Source organism: Centropristis striata, chromosome 21 (assembly GCF_030273125.1).
Source record: "Centropristis striata isolate RG_2023a ecotype Rhode Island chromosome 21, C.striata_1.0, whole genome shotgun sequence".
NCBI classification, from domain to species: domain Eukaryota; kingdom Metazoa; phylum Chordata; class Actinopteri; order Perciformes; family Serranidae; genus Centropristis; species Centropristis striata.
The window spans coordinates 21,695,835-21,715,866 of NC_081537.1; the positions used below are offsets into that span (position 1 = coordinate 21,695,835).

Consider the following 20,032-nt stretch of genomic DNA (forward strand, 5'->3'; position numbering starts at 1 on the left):
CCAAACGTCAGAAGTCTATTCAATAGGCATGGAATTAGCAGAAAAAGCCAATTAATTACCGCTTTTTTATTACTTTAAAAAAACATTGAGTGCATTTTACTTTGAAAGATATGACCTTAATCATAGCGAAGAGAGTCTGGATAGTAATGAAAAACTGTGCCCTGCATATGGAGAGAAATGAATGAAAAACCCTGATCATTTGTTTTTTCTGGCCATAATTCAGTCAAACGCCGGCTACACACTGTTAAATATCTGGGAGCACTTGAAGAGAGCAGCTCTGAATAAAAATAAAAAGCCCAACTTTGAGAATATGCACTTAATTTAGAGAGAGAAGAAGAAAGAGAAGCAGAAGAAGGAAAAAAAGAAACTTGCAGCGACTATTTTTCATCTGAGACTGGAGATGAGTCAAAACAGATCTGTAATTTAAACCCCGGGAACTTCAGCCGCGTTATGAAACAGACCCACTGACTTTTTCATGTTTTAAAACGAACGAACAGAAATGTGCACAAAATCTACTTAATGTGTGTTATTGTACACGAACACGTGGGGTTTTATTTTGTAGTTTTGGCTGCATTTCAGTAAGTCAAAGTCATGCCGAAATAACGGCCTGAGTCTTTATAATAACACTAAACGAAAAGATAATATGATCTAAACCGCTAGCAAGCGCAATGTAAAAAATATTAGTGTCTTAAAGAGGAGTTTGGTCTTTTTATGCATACGTTAATGTCTGTATTCCTCATGAAATTACCAATTTAAAGACACGTTGCGTGCGTGAGTTTATCGCACCTAGAAGGATTTCTTTTCTGCCATTTATTACTCTTATATTCCTACAGGGACAGTTTTACATTAGTGGTGGTTTAGTTTCAGTTTAAATGTTGCTTTAAAGTTACTGCAGCTCTTTAGATTTCAATGCAACAACCAACCTTTGAAGCGAGGCCAGAGGTCATCCGTCAAACTGAGATTTCACTGCTCGCTTTAGAGAATCGTGGAATCGGAGCAGCTTGGACAGTATTTCCCTCCACTCTGGCGTGGATATTAAAGCTGCAGCACTGGGGTGCACGACAGATTGCTGTTTGGGGACTCTCTCCTGTTTACAGATGCATATTTTTCCTCTTCAGTTTTGTTGACCCTGGCGGAGAAACTCAGACTCACACTGAACAGCAAACATGAATGATTTAATGACTGATATTAGCAGTGGGAAGGAGAGAAACCTCTGCAGCATAAAAAGAAGTGAAATAAGAGAGAAGAGGATAAAATATTGTTGGCTTATAAAATAACAGACTTTTAAAGAGTTTTTCTTCAATTTAAATGAGTAAATGTAATAAATTATACATACCAAATTCCCTCTATACAGTATATTTTATATGCTTTGAAAAATAACTAGTGACTGATATGTTTTTCCAAGAAAAAAAGTATACTTGCTTCATTAAAATTCAAAATATTAAATTGTCTCCTTTCCCACCACTTGCAAACCAATAATCTATGAATGCAAATATGTCAAAAAGTTAAATTTTTGCACCATTTTCACTGCAAAAATTCCTTTCTGTGCACTGAAGGTTTCAAGTTTCAGCATCACACTTGTGCAAGTTATTTGCACATGTGCCCATGAATGGCTCCCACACAGTGAGTCACATCATGATTATACATATTCACCATGAACTTGAAAAGATCCAAGGCGAGCACAGAAACTTTCCATATTTTTATCACATAACAGCACATGCATCACTCTGCACAAAGCTTAAAACACATTTACACACATTTTTGAATACTGGGGGCCTTTAGAAATCCCCACTTATTGCTTTTAAGTTCATAAAGTTTTTGAACAACTCTCATCTCGTCTAAATGTAAGAATAAACTTTTTGTGAATGATGATAGTTTCAAAGGATGAATTTACCTTTCATCACAACAGCAGCTCTGAGGCATCTTTCTCGTATAATGTGAGGAGGAATGCCTCTGTAGGTTGTAGCTTAATAAATCAAGCAGCAGTTGAAAGCTCAGCTATGAGCCTTGTGCTGAATATGAAATATAATTCATATGCTCAAACATCGGCAGCAGGAGGAGAAGTAATGCCAAAATCAAATAACTCCAGGAATGTAGAGTGTTCTCCTGGCTGATAGGACAAGACAGCAGCAGCGCTCCACCTCTAAAGGAGCGGATGTTGTAAACCAGGACAGACCATCGCACTGAGCCCTGGAGGTTGGCTCCGACATTCAATCTCCACACAGGTTGTGTGTGCGTTTTTCTCCCCACTTCTCTCTCAACTGTAACAGCTGGCTCCATCGCTCCCCTTTCACCCTCTGATATGAAACTCTGTATCCGGTCAGACACTTTACGAGGACGTCGAGCCGTTTCAGGTCTCCCGGCCTTGGCTAAATCCCACAGTCCCCCCTTTTATGGATGGAGGGCGGCCGTAAGGGGAAGGGGACGCTTGTTTTGTCCGAGTGCGGTGATGGAATTGTAACCAAATACCAAAACTAGGGGTAAAGGGCGGAAGGGGAGCACATGTTGACTGACAGGTGCAGAGGTGGCCTGTTAAATAGAGCTTATTGGAGGGTCGGTGATTTGTCCTTAAAGCATATCCACTAAGGCTATAATTGAAACTTAAATCCATATATTATGTGGAGTCAGCACCACCTAACGAGGCGGTGTAGTGCTATGTGTATGCAGCCTTTTACTTCAGGTACACAGTCATTCATGCATAATTTACAACCTTTAAATGGGGTTTTAAGTGGAAACAGCAAATGATGACACAAAAGACAGAATTACAATCATGACGCGTTTATTGTTAGAGAATATTTGCCCTTGTGTTTCATACAGGGGTAAGCTATTCCCTTTGTTTTGGTGCCGGGCGAACCGTGTTGAATTGAACCATTATATGAAAATGAGTAAAGACCCATCAGTGTGTTTGCTGAGCAGCAAAATAACCACGAGGCTTACAAAGTGTCAAGTAACAGGGATCAGGTAGAAGTCAAACACTGAAGAGTCGTAGCTGCTTCAGAGAGATTATAGCTGTCCTATTTTTATACACTGACTGAAAATCAAACATAAATCTTGTGATTACATGATGGCTTCACGTCCATACAAATTCTCTTCTTCTATTTTGCATTTGTACAATGCAATAAGTAATCTGCAGACTGATCCCCGTGTGGATCCATAGGAGCATTTACTGTACAATATATTCACCATCAGTCATGTACAACATGGAGAGAAACCGGTGGGCCCCTATATAAATAAATACAGAATATATATATACAGTGCACACACGCTGAAATGATTACAACCTGATGTAATAATTCACTGTGTTTTCTGTAAATCAGCTACTTTGATCCAAATCATTTCCAGCTCATTGAGCTCCGCTGCCTTCTATTAAACACACAGATAACATAATGTGTCCATCATCCTGACCCTTCCAAGCACAACAAGTGGTTAAAGGAGACACAGAGAGTGTCTCAGTTTAAAAATAAAGGTCTCAGAGGCATTTATAGCTAGCTCTGCAGTGTGAGTGGTAAAGAAGCTGGAGGTAGAGTCGGTTCCTCCTGATTCCTGCGCTTCTTGCAAAGGAGCGCCAGCAGCAGCAGCATGGGCAGGTGCCACAGGCTGCAGAAGAAGAGCTTGCGGGCGCTGCTGCGGTCTCCCTTGCGGTAGAACTGGAAGGCCAGGTAGCTGATGTACAGGTTGATGGGCAGGGAGACGACGGGGAAGGTCCAGGCGGTGACATCCAGCACGGGCGCCAGGGTGGACAGGCCGATGAGCCCCACGCTGTGCCGCAGGGCCACCCGCTTGCACATGCCGGGGTGGGTGACGGACATCATGCGGTAGCCGCCGCGGGAGTAGTCTTCCCTCAAGTTCCAGCTGAGGGCGTTGAAGTGAGGAAACTGCCAGCTGAACAGGAAACCACCCATCAACAAAGCACCTAGGGGCGAGGGCGAGAGAGAGGGAGAGAGGGAGGGAGAGAGAGGGGGGGGATTAATGATGCAGTCTGACGGGCTCTAAAGTGCTCAGCATGCCCAATATTAAGCCAATTGATGAAATAAAACTTTTATGTTGTATATAAAAAGTTCATTTGTTGTTTTACAGTGGTAACAGAAGAGTACTTACATAACTGACACCTGTTTATCACAAAACCAACACTTACAGAACTAAAAAAAGTGTTCGAGTAAATTTAATTATAATCATTGGGCTGATTTGAACAAAAACAAAATGTTTTACTAAAATACTGTACATTATGATAATATTATGAATAAATATATGAATACATATATTATAAATATTATGAATAAAAATATGAATAAATATTATGTCTTCGTATGACAAAATCAGATTAAGACCTCCAAGGTGCTTTGTTGCAGAACTGGCTACAGTCATAAACCAAAGACCAAGACAGTATCTACTTACAGCAGAGTTACAACTGTATTTTTTTTTAAATTCAAAGACAGTTTGTTGAGCTTTTCACCGTGTCCTAACAGCAGGCGAGCATCCAACTACCGTGCAACACACTGAATCTGTTAAAAAAATCTGAATCTATAAAAATGTATATTTTGATTTGTACCATCAATTACATACATGCAATAAAAGATAACAAGCAGGTTGTTCAGGTCCCTGGGGGTCTATTTCCAGCCAGCTGCCCCCTTATTCATGTTTCTGTAGTGAAATAAGGAGGTTTCATATAGATAACTTTATTTCAGCTTTTTGAATAGCCATTTCTCGTCCACTGCAGCGCTTTCAAAAGCGTTTCAGCAGAAATGGTGTGTGGAACAAAACGGCGAGCTGCATCGCGCTGCTTTGTTTGCAGCCACTTAGGACATAAATCGATGCAATCAAGCTGGTTTTGATGCAAATGTTCATGTCACTTTCAGGGACAGCCACAAAATGTTTCTTTTCCGTTGATTAAATGTATCAAACCAGAAGGAAAAAGACTGACAGGAATCCACTCGCCTCTTGTGTTTCAGTTACAGTAGCTGGTGTTTCACTCTCTGTGCGAGGGTGACGAACAGACGTGTGAACCGTCGTGTTCACTGCAAGTACTAATCAGAGTGAGTCAGCACAGCAAGCAACAGAGAATCCACAACAGAGCTGCAAACACAGCAGCAAACACAGCCTTTCTTTTGTCTTGCTTTCAGTAAACATGTTAAATCCTGCAGTGAGACTTTGGGATGATACTGAGCCTGATAGTGTACTCTGCTGTCAGGGGACATTTACAGACTTCTGGCTATAAAGATGTTTAATCTTAAGGCTAAATCATTTGTTGACAGTTAATTCAAAGGATAAGTTCATCTCAGGCTCATCCACAGTATAGGCGAGACGGTTTTAAAAGCTTTTATGAATAGGTTACCATGGAATCAGTGGTCCTTGAATGGTACCGAACCGCTTTCATTTCACAGATGAAAAGCCATTTTATTTAACATTATTAAAAAGAAAGCTGAAAGAGCCGACCAAATATTTGGAGCATCAATATAAACTTGTGCGAGCGCTCCTCTGGTATGATGAAACACATTTCATACAGTTGCCATAACAGAACACTTCATGTGTCCCCCAAACAAGCTGAATAAGTCTCCGTCTCTTCACGACCTTAACATTACATTCATTAGGCAGACACTTGTGTCCACACTGACTTACAATAAGTGCATTCAAGCTCCACAGGAAACAGAACAAGAGCACTAACAGCACTACAAGGATTCTGGGCCGTATGTAAATAAAGCTTGATGTAGTGTGCGATCAGGCCCGGTCACAGAGGTCCTGATGAACCCAGCCAGCTCACTAACAGTACTGGTGCAGGAACAAAGCTTTGTGATTTAAATAGGGCTGCAAATTAGATTTAATACCAATTGATCGTTAAGTATGGTAAATTGTTATAATTATCAACCAACTGTCCAAAAACCAAATAGAATTCTAATTCAATTTAATATTCATGCAGTGTGTGTCCAGTGTTTTTACAGTGTAAAAAGTGCTTAAAGATGTTTTTTTTAAAAATGAAAAAAGTCACCAGTGGAGAAAATGTTCCCAAGCAGAGCCTGTGAATATATTTTTATTATATTTTCTACATTGTGGATTCATATTAAAGACATCAAAACTATGATGGAACATATATCGATTTTTTAAGTGTTAAACAGGTTGAGGGAGGTACTATCTTCTCTGCCTTTGGAGAAACTGATACACAAGATATGTAACGCCCGCAACAACTTCACTCTGACCTGGAGCCCCTTTATAGAATTTGTAGAAGGTTTTCCATTTCAATGATACACTTTAACAATAATTGTATTGAATATTTACAACTACTTTATAACATGCTCAAAACACCAATTCACCTGTCTACCTATTTTTGTATTTTTCTGTTATTTAATTTATTTTTTGTTAAAGAGCCTGGAGGGGGGAGTGGGGTGGGAGGATATATCTCTTTTTGTGTTTATGCTTGTAAGTTGTATGTTTGTTAATGAAAAACTGCAAAATAAAGTTTAAAAGAGTGTTCAACAACACGGGATATGTTTTAGATTTTTTAATAATTTGCTTTAATGGTCTCGATCACATTAAGAAGGCAAGAAATTCCACAAATTAACTTTTGACAAGGCACACCTGTTAACTGGAAACCATTCCAGGTGAGCAGCTCATGAAGCTGCTGAGAAGAAAAGAAGTGTGCAAAGCTGTCAACTGAAATGTGGCTACTAGAATCTAAAATATTAAAAAAAAAATGCTTTTTTTTACTACATAATTCCATATATGTTTATTCATAGTTTGGATGTCTTCAAGAAGAAAAAACATTGAATGACATGGTGTAACCAAACTTTTGACTGGTACTGTACAAGTGAGGCCACTAACAGCCCGTAGGCCAGGAGGTGAGACATACCTAGATCCAGAGAGCCCGTAGCAGCCGTCCAGCCCATGACGGGAGGTATGGCACCCACCACTGCTCCCACCCAGGTGTTGGTGATGCTGAGCCTCTTGAGCGGTGTGTAGCAGCAGGTGTAGAGAAAGATGTTGAGAGCACCCAGGAAGCCCGTGAGGGGGTTAACCGCCAGCGTGAGCAGGGCGACTCCGGGAATTCCACATGCCAGAGCGAAGGACACGGCATGGAGGGGGCTGATAAAACCAAGGGACAGAAAAGAAAGAGAAATTGAGGGAGACAATATAAGAATCAGCTAAATCAGCAGGAAAAGATATACAAAGGCATGTTTAAAAGATGAGGGTCTGATGTTTTTTTTTGATAAAAGGCAAAGTTAGAAGAGACAGATTCAGGCTCAGACAATCACCGCCATGAGAACTATGGGATGATAGTTTTGTGGGCTCGTGCAGACACCAGATAAGACAATGATAGCTCCACATGTTCAACACACACACACACACGCACAAGGCCATGGGGCCACACACTAACAGTCACCAGCGATGCATGGCTGAGTCTCAAAACGGGAGGCTTAGAGGAAGCTCATCTGATAAGAGTTTGTCAGGGATAAAAGTAGCCCTGCAAGATGAAGAGCATGTGCACACGCCAGAGATCAAAACTAGCTGAAGAAAACCACTGCGGCTCAGGCTTTTAGCCGGATGAAGACTTCCTCCTCCTCCTCCTCCTCCCCTCATCTTTTATTGAAAGCAGTGATGGCAAGGTCTGGTTCAAATTCACCAGTAAATGCTCCATAAATTAAAGAGAGGGTAGATTAAAATCTTGACCAAACGCAGGCCTTTTCTTCAAAAAGCAAACAGAGCTTTTATTTTGGTGGTGTGGCCGTGCAGGGAGATTGGTACATTAATGTGATTAGTGGTGTTATGTCTGTTTTATGTGGTCTGAGGTGGGGCCGTGCAGGCTGGCTATGGGCTGTCGACAGTCTGGCTGTGGGCTGGCTCGGTGGGGGTCAGGGGAGGGAGTGCGTCACATGGCCTGAGGTGCGTTTACTGTCCTTCGCTTCCAGCCTGACACAGCCGCAGTCATAGCGTCAGGTGGGTAATGTCAATAGAAAAAGCTAAACATGTGGCTGTCTGGTATGACCACAATCAAGGCCAGGGATAGAAGTGTAAAGCACAAGGGATTTACCCATGAGACAGGATGATTCTACTTAAAACTCAGTTACCTGTTAAATATTCGAGTGGTCGGAGAGGGTAGTAAACTGTGGGAAACAACACGTTTGAACTTTCCAACTACAACACAGAGGTTTTTTAGAGATTACTGAAACCTTGCACACATAAGGACTAAATCCACAAACATACACTTGCTACAATTTGTGCAGAAAAGGCAAAGAAACCAAAGAAAATACTACATTTGGTTTAAATGATTTGGAAAAAGCAGGAGGTAAGCTTTTGCCGAGATGCGGCTCTGCACTAAGAGCTACATTAACTGAATTATAAAATATCTCACAGCATATTGTACTGTTTAAAAGTTTGCTATCCATTTTCAGCCATTAAAAAATTGCAATGTGTGTAACCACCTTGATGCGGCTAAAGCAAGTTTTCTGTGTTCCTTTCATTACCAAACGGAAAGCTATTCAGCATCACCACATGTGGAAGCCTCAAACTCTGAAAAACCACTACAAAGCACGGGGGACTGTCATCCACATTTCACAGAAGAACAATAAAAGGTGGGAAAGATGATACACCATTGTAGTCCAGACATAAGATGACACACTATTTCCGATCATCACATTCTGCAGACAGACTTCTGCAGATCAAACAGAGGAGGAACATCACTTATACGAAGCTTTGTCCTCAAGACAAAGAAATGGGCAGGGCCTGGCATTAGTTAAGTCTTTTTTAGATTATAGTTAATGCATTAATCCATTCATCAATTTAATCGTGCAGCTGGTAAAAGGTGGAGCAAATTTTATTTTGTGTACTGAATTTATGCCTTATCCATCATAATACATCATGGTGTTTGAGGTGGTACAGCTCTGATCTACAACGGCTTGCATTTTTCAAGTTAGACAACTAAGTTTGGCTATCGTGCAAACAAAACATTTTAGTCATCCAGGCCCTATGGGTCATGAATACAGAAAGTGTAAAAATGTGTACTTCTGATGGCTTGTTTGACAGGAAAATCCTGCCCACCATCTGCTCGCTGTCTCCACACAAGATTGTACGTGACGGAGAGAAGAAGTGCGAGACAAAGAGCATAAGATCTTGTGTCTCCAGGCGTCTCAGACACAGACACGCACACACCTTCTCTTGTCAGGGACAGACTAAAAGCTGCAGAGAAAAGGCTGTGTTTAGATAGAGAGGGAACATCTTCAGCTCTGCAGCATGAGAGTCCGTTTTTACACCGTGTGTGTTGGTGGAGAATCCTGGGATGACATAGCTGTGGGTCAGGGTTCAGTTATGGCTGCTAAGAGGCTGCTTCAGTCATTAAGTGGGCAGGTACATATCCGGGCACTGAGTCACATCTGTAGGAGCTTGGTGGTAGAAGCAGTTCACTGAACCCCAGTGCAGAAGTTATCTGACATCTAAACACAACAGTAAGGGTGGTCAGGTAAACTACACCTTAACCTCAACCCCCCCTCCTTCCCGAGCTCACATTACAGCTGACAGGTGCACAGTAGAGGGTCGTCAGTGCTGGCATGCATTAGTGTTATTAGCAGCTACGCTCTGTTGCTGCTGCTACTCTAAATACACAGCTTCTGGTCAGTTTCAGCACTGTGATAACTCAAGAACTGAAAGTGGAAGAGAAGGGTGTTAGTCAATATGGATTTGTGCTTGGTGGAAGTATTATTAGGTTGTAATATTCAATATTATATTGCCAGTAAATAAACATAATGCTTTGACAAAACAGGCCATTAGATCATGTTTTGCCTGGGGTGAAAAAATTATTTTCACAAATGTCATGTTCAATTCATGTAAATATAATATGATAATATAAATATGTTGCGGAACCACCACCGCAACCCCTCTTGGCTACTGTAGGTCATAGCATTATTCAGTTTCAAAATAAAGCACTTTCTCAATCAGATGTATCCTCTGGACCACCCGAAAAAGCAGCCAGCAAGCTATTGTTTGCATCTCAACAGTTAAACCAGCTGCCACAATACACGTCACTATGTCCTTTGTCAAAATAAGGTGTGACCACGGAGCATATATACAAAAACATATATAGAAATTTTATTTATCAGATTTTATTTACAGGATGTATGACATATTTTACCGGTGTGTCATAAATGAGCAAATCCCTCTAAATTGTGGGGAAATTACATTCTTTGATTTTTGGTTGATTAAAAAAATCCTGTTAATCAAGCATTTTTACTGTATCAATCTTGAAAACTGCCAAAATTAAAGTTCCCTCCCTTATCTTTGAAGAAAAAGTGATTTCAATGGTTCCTTTGTCTTGATTTTATTTTTAGGCCATATTACCCAGCCCAGGTTTGGCCCCTGGAAAAATGTCCCTGAGCAAGCCAAGACAAGGATAAGGTCAGTGAGCACGAGAACAGTAGCAGACTTTGACATTCGTCCAGTATGGAGTGTACAAAAGGCAGCTCTGGAGGCTTGGTAGCTGTCATGTAGCGTTGCTGTGCTGCCTTTATACTGAACTGAGCTCCAAATCATGCTGAGCTGCTGCGTCTCTGTCCTCCTGTACACTGTAGTCAGTCGTCACTGTCTTTTCAAAGTAATAAAAAGTGCAGATGTGGTTGTTGAAGATCACGAGGAGAAAAAATGCTGTTAAAGAGACACAAAAGACAGAAAACTCTACCTGATTTGTCCTCTGACGAGTGGGCGGTTCTTTGTACGGTTCATGTTGGAGTCGAAGGGCACCTCAAAGTACTGTGAAGACAGAAATAAGAGCGGGTTAATGCAGGACATACACAAAGACATCCGTCTTCTTCCATGGACATGCAGTACATCACAAACTACTTCAGGCAGCAGTAAGAATTCATCACTTTGAGTGTTAAACTGCATCTATAGTGTTGTACTTTAAGTGATTTTTCTTATGTGTGCTTCTTGCAAATCTCCTATACTGCAGCTCAAAAAAGGTTGCGGTTAATTTGTAAGTAATGTCGAGGTGAAAAGGTTGTGCTGGGACAAAATAAAAACAATACAGCAGACACAAAGATTTATAGCACACTGATTCTGCAGATGCAAACAAAGAAAATATTGTGTATTTGTCTGCCTGCATGCTCTCCGATGTTGGTCATGTTGATAGACGTTGATAGAAATGTAAATTTGTTGATTAAAAATCATCACAGGACTTCCACTAACGGTTGCCTCTGTGAGTGTTTCTATGCAACATCTGGAAAGAAACAATGTGAGTGGAGGTGCTTAAAGCATGGTCAGAGCAAATCCCTGAACCAAATGCTCACCCTGCACTTGGAGAGTAAATGGACTGGAGGTGGAAGGTGGAGGCAGCGAGCTGTTGGGTGGGAGGTGGTGGTGATGTGGGTGGGGGGGTGTTCTGGGATACAACTATGTGAAAAACTACTTATACTCCTGTTTTATGATCTGCTCTGGAGGAGTATGCTTCAAAGTGCTCCCATGAGATTGGCAATGTGTGACTAAAATGCAAACACATGGGGTGCTTAAACGCAGGAACTGGCTAATCTGTGTGTGTGCGTGCGTGCGAGAGTGTGTAAGCCAGCAAAACGCACATAGACGTGTGCATTTGCTTGCCCGCATAAGAGCATTTGACTAATGAAGAAAACAGATAAAGCACTTAGACTACGGAATATCGAGATCCATCTCTTCTGATATATGGTTCACATAAAACATCTAATAAACAGATAATCCACTTTTCTCTTCTTAAACCCCAGTTCCCAGATTTACTGCGCCCATGACGTTGGAAAGCCGCCATATTATTAAAAAACTCCTGGTGGAAGGAGGCATTGCATTTCATTTGGTATAGATTTTTATTTTGAAGAACATTAGGGAAGTGGGCTGCATCACTAAGGGCTGATGATATCTCACAACACTCGCCTGAGACTTGGAGTTAAGATCCAAATTCAAATCAGCCATGGAAAGATCTTGTTTGATAACAACGGCCTTCTTGGATGAGGTTTTTGGAGAGAGACCAGCCCTCGCAGAGCTGGGGATCAACAGTCTGCCCAAATAGCAACCCTAAATCTCAATTTCAGATGTTAGATTATCAGTCTTGTTACCCTGATTTGCATGAGCCATTAGTCTGTCTACTTTAGGATTCCTGGCCAGAAATTGATCTAAGTGATCCAGTAGAAAGAGTGTTTAGTCACATTGCAGTTATGGCACTATTTTGTACTATTTGAAGACAGAAATTAGAATTGGTAATAAGAGAGACAGAGCTGTTGATGGCCATGCCTTCTACAGTTAATAAAGTAGGTAAATATATCCTTATTTGTCTCCAGTTACAGCAGCAGTAAATTCCCTGAAGCACCAACAGACATTAAGATTAGCTGTGGAAAAGGCTCCCTCGATACGCTCAAAAGCAAATCTCCTGCTTCCCTGCTTCTTTCGTCTTTGGTTCAGTTGTAGGGGAGCACTAGCTAGCCGGGTCTGACTGGACTGGGCCAGGCTAATGGACAGCTGTGTATGCGGCTGTGGAACCCCAAGGCCCAAGCTGAGGTGTTAATTCTATTTCCTGGGTCAGGAAATGCGTCAGGAGGTCAGGGGCCGCATGAGAGAGAAATGCACTTTGTGGCCAGGCCAGAGCAGAGCGGTGCTGAACCAGGCCTTGGGCAGGCCCGGGGCCAAGCTCGCTGCAACACTGCTCACATAAAAAGGATCCACTTAGTTTCCAATAACATCATCCCACATGTAGAAAAAAAAAAAGACCCTGATACTCTGTGCAGAGCAGTGCTTTGTTCCCCTACAGGCATATAAGGCACCTGTACAGAAAGTAACAGAACGAACAAAGAACTTTCCAAAAGATCGACAGTGTTGCTGCTGTTTGGATGAACCTGTTGTGTGTGCGACATTCACATCAAATCATCCGTATACAAAGTCACTCGGTCCACCACCCCCTGCGCGTGCTGTTGTCATTTCACAGTTTGTCCAGTTCTGCTCTCGTTCCTCCCTCTTTGCCTTTTAAGTCAGAGTGCCTCATCTGGTTCGCATCAGTGGCCCTCTCAGCCCATGTCATTATTTCCGCCCAACACTGCCATGTGTTACAGTGAGGGCATTAAAATAATTGGGCCATTTGTGTTTTGTGTGCATGCACGTGTGTAGCTACAGGTAGGTCTAAAAGTTTGGTGCAGCAGAGTGCATCGGTTTGAAATTGACAGGTCTTAGCCTGTGATGAGTTGAAGTAACTTGACTGTGTAATTAGCTCATTCAGTGTTTATAACCTGTAGTAACAATTTAGCCATCTCCAGTAGGGCACTTCTGTCAAGTGTAAATTTAAAGTGCCATTACTAAATGCTAATAAGCCTTTAATCAACTGTTATACGAAATTAGGCCTATTTTTAAAATACTTGCTCAACTTTTACATGTTGATAAATGTGAATAAAACATTTTCAATAATTTGGTGTTTCTGCCTCTATTTACAGGCAAATCAATATATTATATACAATCTTTCAGAGTTTGGAAAAAAGATTAATATAATCTAATTAATTAAAAAAGTAACAACTTCTCTAAATTTCTGTGTGATTTCCTTATAATATAGATGCACTAAAAACATCTATTTTTTTTTACCTATCATAGGCTTAATTATATAATTAGTCATATGATTATTTTAAATATTTTGTATTGTGTCTTGCAATATTTTGAGTTTCTGTAAATTTCTTTGGGCTTGCAGCATGAATAGGACACTAATGTTAAAATTCAGTTTTCATCGTGCCTCTGGCAAACAAATATTTGTTTATTTGTTCTAAGCTCATTGCTATAGCTGTGTGTCTGTGTTATAACTCACTGACACACCATGACACATCAGACTGAAACTGCCAGTTACTGTTTATTTTGTGAGCTCTGCAGTTCACTCATGATTCACTCACTGAGCAGTGGAGCAAAATGGGGCGTTTTTGGTAGGTGGCACACCTTCAGCAAACAAATAGAGTTAAAAAAATTATCAAAAACTATCTTAATCAATACTGACAACAAACCTATGGAACAGCTCACGACATCTAAAGAGAGGCAGCTGGGGGAATGAACCGGAAGTTATGGAGAGTCTGGCTGCTGCTATCAATTATGTACATAAACACATACACACACAAAAAACCCATAACTGTAGGGACAATTATCTGCCAGATGAGGACGGAAAGCAGGCGAGACCAAAGTGAGACGCAGAGGAGTGGGGGTGTACCGTTGTCAGATCCTCATAGCTATCAAAGACAGAACGTGATCCCTTGCCAACCACCAGGGCTCCGGTGATAACAGGCTACAGGCAGGCACTTCCTATTATTGTGAAAAAGCTATAGAAGACAATTTGGCTTTGTATGACCATATAATTTATGGCGACACCTTAGTTGTAGGAGGTTTGACAAAGAGTTTGGACAAAGTGTGTAAAATGTTTCATTTCATTCAATGGATACTGTGATCCTTGCCTGTATTATCACACATCAGGAGAAGCAAGACTGAATATTTCACAACCATTCTTTGATTATGCACCAGCCAGCCCTTGTACTACCCATAGGAGGGCTTGTCTAACCAACCCCACATCTCCTATCTGCCTGTAGAAACATTAAAAAGGAAGTGCAGTGAAGGTCGGAGTGATACAGTAAGTACACACTTGGCATGTACTGTGTTTACTTGAGAGGCAAGCTTGTGCCTAAACACAGGCACAAGAGCACACACAGCTGAGCAGCTGTATGACTTTGGCTCACAGGAACATCAGCTGTCCTAAACAGAGCGTCTCTCGCCCTGCCGAGGGAACCCCAGGTGCATGGGGCTAAACGCAACAATAAGACCAAGTCATCACTTGTCAGAATGTCACCTGTTTGCACACTGGAGTTGAATGGCGGACTCAAACATCCACAGGGGCGGAGGGGGCGAGTGTGGTGCTCTGACGCATGTGAGCCAAGTCTGCTTAAAAGAGCACGAGAGCTCTCAAAGCCCCCTTCAACACCAACTGTGAACTGTCTCTGATCAACCACTTGACAAACAAGCAGCCAAAGATTTACATAGATTAAGCTTTCCTCAGAAGTCAATTCAATGGCTCTGGCAGACATTCACAATGTTTTGAAGTCAAATGAAAGAAAAGAAATGGAACAAAACCGACGAGGCATGCAGCCTGACTAGTCACAACACAAAAACGCTGGAATGGCAGATTAAGGTTACTTCAAGGTGTGATTACGGTAAAAGAGGGACTGCTGTTCTGTCACAAAAATGCTACTGATGTCTCTCGAGTCAAATAAATAGTATTGGAGCTATGTAAGCAATGCTTTTGCAATCCTTCCCTGAAGAACCTGTTAAACACTTCCAAAGAACTTATTAAACTGTCAGCAAGAACCTGTGAAATGAGAAAATATTCCGAAAATATCAAAGACGTAAGGGCGACAGGGCCAGTAAGAGAAAGAGGGGAGGCTGAACGCAGACACTGAGTTAACAGTGTGCATTGTAATTAAGGATTGGGAAGGTGGTGGTTTGTGACTGTATAAATGCTACATGGGTGGAGAAGTGTGCAACGACATGGATTTAGTTTTACGTGTGCAGGTACAGAATTTAACCGTCACTTTACATAAAATGCATCATGAGAACAACTCATTGTATGTTAATCTGTGCAATACGTAGTACAAGCTTCCCTATTATGCTATACAAGTAAAGATGAAATGATGAAAAAAGTAATTCTTCATCCATTGGATGCACATGGTTTGAATGTCAAAAGTCCTTTTTTTTTTAGGGGAATCATACAGAAATGCAACTATTAGCTGGATTTTGTCAAGTGTTTAGAAAAAGAGGACTGAGGACATCTCCATCACTTCATTTCTGTCACTGAGAAAATAGTAATATTTAGTTCACACTATCTGAAGCGGAGGTGAAAGATAAAAACAGGAGACATGTGTCTGTGTCTGGAATGCTGCATACGGACAGCTGGCAGATGTTTCTGGGGTTCCTCGCCGTCTGCAAACCTTTGATGTGATGAAATGATAGGGGGATCGGCTGGAGTGATTAGACATGAAAAGCTAAAATTGTGCGTAGAGAAAAAAAATAAAAACAAGGCGAAACAAAATCACATAACATATGAACCAGGCATCTTTTCACGATTGAATAACTCATATTTCCATGTCTGCACAATGACTCACGTATGTGCACAGAATTATTAGAAAGTTGAAACTTCTTCCAACTACCAGAACTGCACAAGCCTGCTGCTATACAATTAGAGGCTGCAGTACTCTGTCTGGCCAAGGAGTGGATCAAGTCTCTCTTTCAACAGTGTGCTGAACCAACACCTCTTCTCCCTCTCTGTACAGTGGTGTGTGTCGAGCTGTTGGCAGCAGTCCAGCTGGCACGGCCTCTTCCTTGATTGATGGCCTGAATGTGGGACAGTGAAGTGCTAAACTGTCCTTATGTTAATCAGCCAATTAATGCGGAGCAGAGCCACACTGCCTTTGCCCTAATCAGTCCCTCTGCCTGTGAAGATATGGGCAGGATCTGGGAAAGCTTTCTCCGAGACAGTGGCCTGCTATACTCTCACTGCCTCGGCCATGAAGAGAGGGAAGGAATGGCGAAGCTAAAAGGATGAGTTTGAAACAGAGAAAAAAAATCCTAAAAGTAGGAGTATTCTTATGCTTCTACCTTCTAACTTATCTGATCAAAGGAGGCTTTGCCAGCTGCTGTTTTGCTTCTATAAACATGAAAGTTTTTGTGTGCAAATAAAGATAAATGAGTGTTAAGATCGTCCTAAGCTACCAACACAGGGGGCCTGAGGGAATAAGTTCCTTGTGGTTTTAAGTGATGTCTTTTGTGTCGGATCATATCACCATTTTCATCATGAATGCTGCGTCGCGACCAGGTCACACTGCCTCCTAGTGTGAGGGAGGACTCAGATTACAAACCAGGGCAGTGACGATGGCAGCAAATCTTTAAGATCAAGAACTCATCTCTCACTAAGAGATTTATCATCACAGGGTATGCTTGTTTAAAGTCACAGAAAGAGCCCACTTATAACAGACCACTTATAACTCTAGACCTTAAAATCATAAATTTACCCAGAGACTGCCATAATGTTACAAAATATAGTATCTTTGAACTTGGAGCCAAATCGTGATTAGTGTATTGGCTTTGAGTTTCAAATATTAATCTTCATTTGTAGAAAGTGGTTTAGAATCATTTGCCACTGAAGTGGACATTAGGCGATTTGGCTGACACATATATTTTCACTCCAGTGTAAACTTATCAACTGTGCAAACAAGACAAATTCCTTTGTTGGAGTGCTGGCCAGCCATATCTCTAGTCTAAGCCTGATAAGTTAACGTTCTTACTAATGAGGGCCTTTCACTGCAGTTCCTGATTACAGTTAACTTTGCACACACTTGACTGCTTTGTATTCAGTCTCACATACTGTGGGAAAACATATCAGTGAAAGGTCAATACATAGAACTAGACTGTGTGTGTGTGTGTGTGTGTGTGTGTGTGTGTGTGTGTGTGTGTCCACTTGTTTAAAGAGGAATAAACAGTCCTTTCCGCCATCAGTGGGCATTTGCAAATAACTGTGAGGGTGTGACTGACATGACATGCAGTTTTAAAGGTTCTCAACAGTTTGGGTGCATTTGAAAAAGAGGCCTATGCATGACTGTGTGTATGTTTGAGAGAATGTGAGTGTTTAGATTTTTGTTCCGCAGCTGTGTCTGACCACAAGGAGACTGAGACGGGTGAGAATCCGTGTGTGTGTCAGCTTTAAGACTGCACTGATACGGCTGCTCGTGAGGATCTTTAAACAATGCACCCCTTGGAAATTACAAGTGATAAGGTGCGGACACGTATGAAGGCCCTCACTGTTCTTTCAAACATGACAGCAGCCATCAGCACCTCTGGCAGATTTATATTTGCGGCAGTGACCCATGGCAAAATCCATCCCTTCATCTAGACAGGCTCATTCAACAAGACTTTCAAATCAAAGTGATGAGGACCTCAGAAGAAGACACATAGTGAGGTCTAGTCCTCTGTGTGTAGCCAGTGTTTTCCACAATCACCACAGCATTATCTATCAGGATAGTAGATTTAAATTCTGGATGAAGGTCAACTTCCTCAAACAAGCCAACATGGAAGAAAAAAAATGTTCTTTCAATAAGCCACATTACTAGGAATACCACCAGATGCCAATCATGACACGTACCGTAAAGTAAGGTTGAAAAAAGTTAGAAAACCCAATTTCCAAGTATTTCTGTAAATTTTCCAAGGGAAGCTAACCATGACCTTTTGGGTTTTTCTTTCAATGTTTCGACACTCATAATGAGCAAATCAGACAGTAGTCTTTTTTTAAATTTCTCATCTGAAATTAATACATTTTATAAGAGTAACAAGACAAGATGAAACAAGACAACAGGCCTTGAAAAATAAAATAAATGGATTACCAAACAGATAATCCATTCAATTCCTCCATTTATGGGAACACACCCTCTCTATTATTTCTTAATGCCGTAGGTAAACTTAGACAAAACTGATCATTCAGTTTCTGTTTGTTCTTTTTCTTTCTTTTTTTTTTATATCTCTGGCACGCTGGTACATGGGTCGCAGGTCTCATCCTGCCTGCTTTTGCTACCATGTAAGGTTGTTTCTCGAAATATCTTCAGGTCCAACAAACTCAACACAATGTGGCACAGACTCCCTTACTCCCTCCCTGGTTCTCCCTTAGTTTCTTCTTGCCAGCATGCTTTATAAACTAGACTTCTGATAATATTTCGTTCAGGACACAACAGTTTGGTTCAGGGACAAGGCCATGGAAAGACTCTCTATGTTATATGTGAGAATAGATTTACAGGCTTTCATCTTGGCATTGAAGTAAAACTGATAAACTAAATCACATCCTACAGAGCTTCACAACAACGCTCTTCTTGATGATCCAAATGGAAGAGACAGCAAACACATGGTTCATATCAAGGTTCTGCTCTGAAATGGCATCAAAAGGCAGAGGGCGTACTCTCCAATCACACTGGGCTGGTGTTAAATAAGAAAATTGCCATCCAACTGTTGCATCTCTGATTAAAACTACAAAGAGCTGTGGTTTTCTGCCTATAAACTCTGTTTAAGACACTCTCCCGCTGTGCTAACCTCTTTCTTTTAAAGAAACATTTTTAAGTGACAGGAAACAAAATAAGAAAAAGATTGAACTATGTTCATATGGAGGTGGAACATTTGCTGATACGCTCAACACAAGGGCACTGACAGTAAACGGTGGCTAAAAGCAGCAGGAGTAAATTATTTATCCATGAGTTTCAATCTTGTTTGCCGGAGCAGATGGGAGGAGACTGTGTGAACAGAGAACAAAGTTCCTGTCAAAGTCTGTCCTCCTCTACTGCCAGAGCTTTGCCCCCAAGAGCCATCCTTCTTTCTGCCATATTCTCTGCATCCCCTCGCCTCTCTCACTACCTCCTCAAGTGGAAAGGCAACCAGTTAGCTTCTCAACGGGTTCTAGAAGAAAGCTGTCAACCATCTGTGCCATGAATGTAACAGGGATTTCTTCCTGTCAGGATGTGGCACGTCACAACTTCCAGGGCGTCTGAACGGGAAGTGTGGCACAGTTTCGAGGGGGTGACTTGCAATGATGGCCATGAACCCAAGAATTATTACCGTCATGATTCACTGTCACAATACACAAAAGTAAAGTCTGACAAATAAATATCTAAGAATGTCATTTTACTGGTTTATTTTGTTAAAAGAAAATTGCATGGCTATGGCACAATTTTATCTGAAGGTTAAAGTAAATGCAACTTGTCCACATCAAAGCATTTGCTTCTGGGGGATTGATCTGATTGCAATTACGACTTTGGCTTACACCGATTATTAAAATAAGACAACAAAAACTCTTGCCGCATTCAGTTTTACAATGATGCTCTTATGTTGTCTTCTTCTGCCCGTTTTTGCCGAATTACTGACTGGAATATGTTAAATATACATATGTTTAAGAGCAACATATTCAATTTAACTTAATTTTGGTCTATTTAATTTTAATTTTATATATATATATTCAATATTTATGTTTAGTAGTTTACTGTAAATTACCTCA

The 20,032-nt window shown here is 41.1% G+C and overlaps 1 protein-coding gene across 1 annotated transcript in view; it reads right to left on the bottom strand.

The window, feature by feature from the left end:
- Positions 1–2,298: 2,298 nt before the first annotated feature.
- The window catches only part of LOC131960063 (protoheme IX farnesyltransferase, mitochondrial), a 34,404-nt gene continuing 16,670 nt past the window's right edge, over positions 2,299–20,032 (bottom strand). The window contains exons 5-7 of the mRNA XM_059325276.1: positions 10,658–10,728; positions 6,842–7,074; positions 2,299–3,913 (exon numbers count right to left, since the gene is read on the bottom strand). Of these exons, the coding sequence (XP_059181259.1) occupies positions 3,486–3,913; positions 6,842–7,074; positions 10,658–10,728 (732 nt within the window). The 3' untranslated portion in view covers positions 2,299–3,485. The remainder of the gene's footprint in view (positions 3,914–6,841; positions 7,075–10,657; positions 10,729–20,032) is intronic.